Consider the following 8,431-nt stretch of genomic DNA (forward strand, 5'->3'; position numbering starts at 1 on the left):
CCCTGAGGTGAGGGCCCGTGTGGGCTGCGTGTGGCCCGGGCTGAACAGGCCAAGGAGAGGGGCAGGGACAGACTAACAGAGCAACTGTCTGCATGCTGGTCATCCCTAAGAGCAGAGGTGGTCAGGACGAGCACCCCCAGACAGGGGAGGGCATCCAGGGTGATGAAGGGTTCTCGGGACACTCACCCCCACTCCCTTCCCAGGCCACCACACTGGCCCCAGGGCCCTCATCAGGCTCAGTGGGTGGACCCGGCTCACTGTGTGAGCCCTGACCCAAGGCCCCTGAGGTCAGAACCCTGGACGGTGTCCTGGCAGGCCACAGGGGAAGTGAAGACCTGTTGTAGGAGTCCCAGTCTGGGGGCGGCAGGCCCCATATATGGGGGGTCCACTTGGAGTGAGGCAGAGCCCCTTTCAGGGAACTGGAGCTGTGCGCCTGCAAACTTTAGTCCCTCCTGCGTCTTCAGGCCCACGAGGGCCTGCGTGTGAGTCCAGGATGAGGTCCCAGCACTTCCCACCCTCCCTGGCAGCTCAGAGCTGTCATAAGACTGAGTTCCCCAGCGGCGCACGTGCTGGTGGGGCCCCCAGGGTGTCTCTGGGATGCTCCTTGCTTGCAGCTAGAAACATGGAGGTGATGGCTGCGTGCCAGCAGCCACCTTGGGGCCATGAGGCTGCCAGTCAACTTGAGGAGTTGGGAGCTGAGCGCGGGCCAGACTGCCCCAGTGCCTCCCCCAGACTGCAACGTGGCAGAGTCTTCCTCAAACCCTGCTGACGGGAGGCCTGGCACACGCCAGCCTAACTCCACCACCTAGGCCTGCGGCGGGGCAGGGGTGGGGGGTAGGGGAGGGGGGAGGGAAGGAACTTCCTCTGGAAGTGAAAGTTGTCAGCCACACCCCTTGCTGGCCCCCCACCTCCAGATGTCTGTGGCTGGGAGGGTGGAGCTGGGGCAGAGAGGAGGTGGCCCGAGGGAAGGCGGCAGGCTGCAGGGTGGGCGCCCGCTGCCAGGGCCCATGAACCGAGGGCCAGTCCGTGGCTGGGTCAGGATGGGCACTAACACTGGATCCCCAGAGGTAAGTGCCAGGGAACCTGGGAGAGTGGAAGCCAGGAAAGTGGGGGTCCCTTTCCCGGGGCCGGGGACTGCAGCACCCCTCTACCCGAGGGCACCACCCCTGCAGCCGGAAGCTGCTCTGCTTCTTCCCAGCACTGGCAGCTGGGAGCCGGCACCTCTCGTCTCCCGGTGAGCTGACAGTAGCCCCTTGGCCCAGCCTGGGACTCCCCAGAGCAGGAGCGTGCCCCTCAGCCCTGGAGCTGGGGCTCCAGACTGTCGCTGCCTGGGTGTGGTTCTGGAGGGGCGTCCTGGCCAGGCAACCCCCAGGCCCGGGTTGCAGGGGTGTGCAGTGTGAACAGGTGAGCGCCAGGGCTGGGCGCCCAGCTGCTGCACAGTGTCCCACCTGTCCACCCAGACTTGTGGGGCGAGGTCCTTCCCAGGTGGTCAGCCCCCAAGGGTGCCCCAGGCCCTCCTGGCCCCGCCCAGGACTCCCCGCTGAGCAGCCTCCACGGCCCCTAGTGAGGGTCTGGGAGGTCCGTTCACTGTGGGCCTGAGCCTGGCCCAGGTCCCCTCCTGGGGTGGTGGGGAGGGGGCAGTCCCCGCCCAGGTGGGCTTTGAGGGGGCACGGGAGCTCTTCAACGGTCTGAGCTGGATCTGTGGGGGCGGGGGTCCTCCTTGAGACCCTGACCCCCTCTGTGGGGTGGGGTGGGGAGGTACCCTGACCCCCTCTGGGGGAACCCCCCAGCAGGGAGGGGGTGGCTCTGAGGGGGCACAGCCTCAGGCCCTGCTTCTGGGGCACCCCCATGCCGAGGCAGGCTGCAGTGCCAGGATGAGCACAGAGCGGCTCTGCACGGCGCGAGCAGAGCAGGGTAGAGGAGGTCCCGGGGCCCTCCGTGCCTTTCTCGGGCTTTCGTCGCGCTTTTACACGCGGTGCAGCGAGCAGGCGCGCGGCGGCCGGGCGTGGGGGGGGCCGGGAGGCCGGCAGGCCCCCCAGCCCCGGCAAGTCTTCACTCTGGGCTTCTCTGGCTTCCCTCTCCCCGTCTCTCCCCGTCTCTCCCCGTCTCTCTCCACCTCTGCTTCTCTTGGCGACTGTCTCCACCCTGAGCGCGGCCCCCAAGGCGCGCAGCACAGCGCCCCGCAGCGTGACTCCTGCAGGTGCCCGCCGGGCGGGGCAGCCCTGTGGCCCATAGGACACCCCAGGGCTTCCACTTGGGAGTGAGCCCTGAGGATGTCTCCCCAGAGGTGGGGTCCCCTCCCCAGGAAGGGCCACCGAGCTGGGGAGCACCTGGCTCGTGCTGCACCCCGGGGCCGCCCAGCACCCCCACTCCCCATGTGAGTGAGCCGCGGGCAGGCGGCAGGGCCAGCTCAGGCGGGGGCAGCTGTGCCAGGCGGAACCAGACCCAGGGGAGGAGGCGGGTGGGGCGGGCGCCTGCGGTGCGGCCGAAACAGGAACTGGGCCGGGAGAGCCACCTGCCCCTGATGGTGGAGGGGGCACACGAGCTCACAAACACACGTGCAAGACACCAGCACACGCACACACCCAAGCGGGCACACACGCCTCCATAGGCACGTGCACGCGCGCTCGCCAGGGGCGCCGGCGTCAGGCTGCCCGCCCACCCGTGTCCAGGGCCGTCCTCGGCGCCACCCGCGGCCCACGCGTGGACAGAGCCGCAGGGCCGGGGCCGCAGCGCGGCAGCCTCGCGGGCCTGGTCAGAGTGGCCAGGACACCACCAGCTGGGAGGCCGGGGCTCCCCTGCCCGCACCCCTCCGTCTTGGGGGCCTGGGAGGATCGCCAGGCAGGCGTGGCTGCAGCAGCGCAGAGGCGGCCCGGGGCCCCGGCCCCCTCCCCTGAGCGCGGCCGGCCGGGGCCTCTGTCCAGCTGCAGGTGCTGAGGGCGCTGGCCGTGCTGTGGCTGGGCGCCCTGACTCTCACCTGCTTCCTGCGGCGAGCGCCCCCTGCTCCCCCTGGGGGCCAGACGCGCCCTGACCTCAGCCCGCCGGGGAGCCCGGACGCCTGCAGGTGAGTGCCCCTGGCCGGCGGGGGTCCCTGGCCCGGCTGATGCCCTGGGGTGGGGGCCGGGAGCCTGGGCGTGGGGCCCTCGACTCCCTTGCGGGGCTGGGCAGGAACGGAGCCGCCAGGTGCTCTTTGCCTGGAGCGCAGGCTGCCCCGGGGCCGGGATGGGGGGCGGGGTGAGGGCAGGGGGCGGGAGCAGGGTGCCCGTCACAGCCCCTGCGCCTGGCTGTGGAACCCAGCAGGAGGCCGTACTTTGCCTCCGTCCACCCTGGGACCCTAGCGCGGCCCAGGGGTGTCCAGCTCCCCCAGCCTGCTCCTGGTTGGCGCCACTGCAGACAGCCCCAGGGGCGGGGCGGGTGGGGCCTCCCCGGGCTTCAGCCAGGCCATCCCGCCTGCCTGGGGGCCCGGCTCCGTGTGTCCTCCTGGGCTCAGCCTGGGACCACATGAGCAGCGGCGCCCCATCTGCCCCCCGCCCCCAGAGGGGGTGCCTCGGGCTCTCACAGCGGCCACACCCCTTGCAGGCTGGTGCTCGTGGAAAGCACCCCCCAGGGCCTGCCGCCCATTGCCGGCCGCCCGGCCGCCCAGCCCCTGGCCCAGGCCTGGCTGCAGCTGCTGGACGCCGCCCAGGAGCACATCCACATGGCCTCCTTCTACTGGTCCCTCACGGGGCGGGACGTCGGCGTCAATGACTCATCCTCACAGCTGGTTCGGCCTGGGCCCCTGAGGCTGCCGCCCCCCACCCTGCCCTGGGCACCACTGCCTGACTGAACTGTGGGCGGGGGAGGGGGTTGGGGGCCCTCTGGGGCCGCCCATCGCTCACGGCTGCCCCGGCCACAGGGAGAGGGACTCCTGCAGAGGCTGGAGCAGCTGCTGGCCAGGAACGTGTCTCTGGCCGTGGTCACCAGCAAGCCTGCGCTGGTCAGGGACTCCACGGACCTGCAGGTGCTGGCAGCCCAAGGTGGGTGCCCGCGGGCCAAGGCCCCTGCTCCCCCGGGACACCAAGGTGGCCTATGTGCCATGAGCCTCCCGAAGGGGCAGACCGGGCTGCTTCCACGGGCAGAGCAGAGGGGCCTGGGGACAAGCCCGGCTGCCCTGACCTGCAGGGGAGGCCCAGGGAGCCCCCCCAGCAGCCAGCTGGTGGCACGCATTGGCAGTGGCCGCCTAGCAGGCAGTCACCATGCCAGCTCTCCCTGGCAGGTGGGTCTGGGGACCGCCCGTCTGGGGTCAGGTGGGGCTCAGCCGGGCTCTGCCCTCCCCAGGGGCCCAGGTGCGGCAGGTGCCCATGAGGCAGCTCACGGGGGGCGTCCTGCACTCCAAGTTCTGGGTCGTGGATGGCCGGCATGTCTACGTGGGCAGCGCCAACATGGACTGGCGGTCCCTGACACAGGTGGGTCAGGCCTGCGCCCGAGGCCCCGCAGCTGTGGCACGCGGGCAGGCGCCGCCCCAGGAGGCCTGGAGAAGGCCGCACGCTGAGCTGCGGCTGGCCGCGCCGGGCCGTCCTGCTCCCGTGCGCGTTTCCACATTCTGAACGGCTCTTGGTGATAAGCCTGTTCTGAGCTTTGGGATGCGATGTTGGGGGAACAGGGGCCACCCAGGCACCCGATGCCCTGCCCCCGCCAGCCCCAGCAGGGTGACACTGCAGGCTGGCCGCCAGCGCCGGCCCTCGGTGCCCGCCGACCTGTCCCGCAGGTGAAGGAGCTGGGCGCCGTGCTGCACAACTGCAGCAGCCTGGCCCAGGACCTGGAGAAGACCTTCCAGACCTACTGGGCGCTGGGGGCGCCGCAGGCCCGGCTCCCCACACGCTGGCCTCAGAGCTTCTCCTCCCACATCAACCGCTCCCACCCGCTCCGGGGCCGCTTCGACGGGGTGCCCACCACTGCCTACTTCTCGGTAAGGGCGGGCGGCACGCAGAGCGCGGCGCGCCGCAGGGCCTCCGGGAGCCGCCTCGGAGCCTGCAAGGGGCCAGCCCGGCTCTAGGACGAGCACCGGCCATCGCCTGCCCGGAGGCAGGCAGCCTGGGAGGCAGGGCTGTGCAGCACACTGGGTGGGTCAGGGCTCCCTCTGGCCCAGGAAGCCATCTCTGTGGGCAAAAGGCCCAGGCAGGCGGCCCCCGCGGCCCCCAGTGGCTGGCCAGGAGACCTGGCATCGAGCCAGGGGCGCTGGGCCGCACGAAGCCCAGAGCTCTCCCTCAGGACACTGGCCACCCAGGCCAACGCTTAGCTCCCCTCCTTGGGTGGGTGCTCGGTGGGGTCTCTGGTCCAGCCCCCCTCTGCGGCAGTGCGCCTCAGGGGCCTCTGCCCCACAGGCGTCGCCGCCCGCTCTCTGCCCCGGCGGCCGCACCCGCGACCTGGACGCTCTGCTGGCCGTGATGGGGCGCGCCCGGGAGTTCCTCTACGCCTCGGTCATGGAGTATTTCCCCACCTCACAATTCAGCCACCCCAGCAGGTGGGGCTGCTGGGGCCTGGGGAGGGCCCTGGAGGCCTGGCGGTGGGGCCTGAGCCTGGGGTCCGGGCCCTGGTGGTGGGGCCTGGGAGGGGGTGGGGATGGGCGGGGCCTGGAGGATGCTGCCCCCTGGGGTCTTCAAGGGCGCTCAGGGGTCCTGGCACGCAGAGGCGGATCTGCCGGCGGGCGGCTCGCGGGCGTCGCCCGTCTCCTCCCAGGACCTCTGCTCACCCCAAGGGCCCTGATCCGCTCTCCCCAAGGTACTGGCCAGTGCTGGACACCGCACTGCGGACAGCGGCCGTCAGCCGGGGCGTGCGCGTGCGTCTGCTGGTCAGCTGCTGGCTCCACACCGACCCCCGCATGTTCCCTTTCCTGCGGTCCCTGCAGGCCCTCAGCAACCCGGCCGCCGGCGTCTCGGTGGACGTGGTGAGGCCCGGCTCCCCGGCGCGGGCGGGGCCGTGGGCCGTGGGCCGCCCGCCTCACTGCCCGCTCTGTTTCCCAAAGAAAATCTTCATCGTGCCGGTGGGGAATCACTCCAGCATCCCGTTCAGCAGGGTGAACCACAGCAAGTTCCTGGTCACCGAGCAGACGGCCTACATAGGTGCGTGCCAGCCTCCTGGCGCCCTCCATCTGCTGCGGGGCCCAGGCGTGGGCACATAGGCCACAGACCCGCGGGAGGCAGCGTCCAGGCCTGGGCGCTGACAGGCACTGCTCCGTGGCCAGCGTGGACTGCTCAGAGCAGAGGGCTTGCTGGGGAGGGGCAGGGGCTCCCCCGGGCTCTGAGGCGCAGGCACCGGCCCAGCTGGCACTGGCCCCACAGGAGCAAGGGGGCCGGAGCTCGGGGCCGCCAGACCACTGAGTCAGGACACCTGCCCCAGGTGCCGCGGGGTGCACGGGGCGGGGGGGCACGACTGGGGTGTGGCCAGGCGCCCACCTGTCCTCCCCTTGCCGGGGAGGCCAAGGGACTGGCAGAGCTGCTGGGGGCCTTGGCGAGCCCCATGTCCCAGCACCTCCTTCCCACCCCCCTCCCACAGGCACCTCCAACTGGTCAGAAGAGTATTTCAGCAGCACCGCGGGCGTGGGCCTGGTGGTCAGCCAGGAGGCCTCCCACACCCCGCCAGGGGTGGCCACCGTGCAGGAGCAGCTGCGCCAGCTCTTCGAGAGGGACTGGAGCTCCCCCTACGCCGTGGGCCTGGACAGCCAAGCCCAGGGCCAGGACTGTGTCTGGCACGCCTGAGGGCCAACCTCCCCGGCTCGCGCTGGACACGACTCCCCACAGACCTCCCCGGCGCTGTTGAGCCCACCCGCCGCTGTCCCCGCGCCCAGGAGCCCAGCCCTTCCCAAGCCCCGCCTCCCGGAGCCTCCCGGGCCTGCCCGCCCCGCCCCACAGGCCTGTTCCCAGCCCCACCGCCCGCCCCGACTACAGCCCCGCCCCGGCCCCGCCCAGGATACAGCCCCGCCCCAGTCCCGCCCCATCTACAGCCCCGCCCCTGGCCCCGCCCAGGATACAGCCCCGCCCCAGTCCCGCCCCATCTACAGCCCCGCCCCCGGCCCCGCCCAGGATACAGTCCCGCCCCATCTACAGCCCCGCCCCCGGCCCCGCCCAGGATACAGCCCCGCCCCTGGCCCCGCCCCAGCTACAGCCCCGCCCCAGTCCCGCCCCATCTACAGCCCCGCCCCGGCCCCGCCCAGGATACAGCCCCGCCCCGGCCCCGCCCCAGCTACCGCCCCGCCCCTGCCCCCCTGGCTACAGCCCTGCCCCTGGCCCCGCCCCGGCTACAGCCCCGCCCTGGCCCCGCCCCATCTACAGCCCTGCCCCCGGCCCCGCCCCCGCTACAGCCCTGACCCTGGCCCCGCCCCACCCACAGCCCCCGGCCCCTTGTCCCGAAGCCCCGCCCAGCCACGGCCCCGCCCCTGAGCCTGACCCCGCCCCACCCACAGCCCCGCCCCTTGTCCCACCCCATAACCCCGCTCCCGACCCCAAGCCCCCCCCCAGCCCCACCCCGTCCTGAATGCGCTCTGCCTCCCAGTCTCGGGAGTCCTGCCCGCCTCTCCATGGGTCCCGCCCCTGCGAGGGCCCCAGGGCCGTGACCACCCAGCTCGCCACGAAGCCTGAGCCCAGGGAGCCTGACACCGGCAGGGACCGCCTCCCCAGCGGGCCTGCGTGTGCGGCTGGTCTCGCCGAGGCCGCCCCCGCCCTCAGCCCCCAGAGGTGCTCCACGCGCCCTGGTGTGGCCGCCTCCCCGCAGGGGCAGCTTCACAGGCCCTCTCGGAAGCAGCCCGGGGTGGGGTGGGGACCCCTGGATGCAGCCCCTGCGGTTCTTGAAGGACCTGTGACCCCTGCCACCAGGACGTCATGCCCTGTGACCCCCTCCCCGGGAGTGCGGACAAGCTGGCCTGGGCAGCTGGACGCGCGTGGGCACAGGTTATGCGGGCACCTGGCGGGCAGCCGGCCCCTGGCTGGCGGCCCTCCCCGGCCAGCCTGAACAGCAGCCCCACAGGACGCTGAGTGAGGCCAGCTCAGCTGTGCCGGCCCCTGACCTGAGGCCCTGGGCGGTCATCAGCGTGCAGCTGCGATGACTGTTCCTGCGGACATAACTGGCGGCGGGGGAGGGGCTGGCCCAGGCGCTGGGCAGCTCCCGGCAATGGGGCCCCCTCCAGCACCCTGTCCCCCGCCAGGCCCCCGACTCCACACCAGGCCCCTGGCCTGCCAGGGGAGGGCCATGCCCAAGCCTGCACCCCCTCACTTGCCAGCCAGCGACCCCACAGCTTCCCCTTTGCCGCCCCCACCGGGGAGCCCTCCAGAGAGCTCCAGAGCCCTAGTTTGGGCCCGTCCGTCCCGCCAGGCACACGAGGGCCATGCCGTGTGGGGAGGGCAGGTGAAGGGGAGGCGGGGGCGGTGGTGAGGGTGGTGGGCGCCTGGCGGTGCGG

General features: G+C 72.4%; 1 protein-coding gene across 1 annotated transcript; it reads left to right on the forward strand.

The window, feature by feature from the left end:
- Positions 1-1,040: 1,040 nt before the first annotated feature.
- On the forward strand, positions 1,041-6,737 carry PLD4 (phospholipase D family member 4; the record flags this gene model as incomplete). The annotated part of the gene is made up of 10 exons (XM_084240344.1): positions 1,041-1,067; positions 2,925-3,064; positions 3,538-3,763; positions 3,896-4,016; positions 4,318-4,445; positions 4,748-4,948; positions 5,364-5,503; positions 5,761-5,926; positions 6,005-6,101; positions 6,535-6,737. The coding sequence occupies 10 exons, from the start codon at positions 1,041-1,043 to the stop codon at positions 6,735-6,737; spliced, it is 1,449 nt and encodes a 482-aa protein (XP_084096470.1).
- Positions 6,738-8,431: the final 1,694 nt, after the last annotated feature.

The sequence above is a fragment of the Talpa europaea genome, assembly GCF_964194135.1.
Source record: "Talpa europaea genome assembly, chromosome: 8".
Classification (NCBI taxonomy): Eukaryota; Metazoa; Chordata; class Mammalia; order Eulipotyphla; family Talpidae; genus Talpa; species Talpa europaea.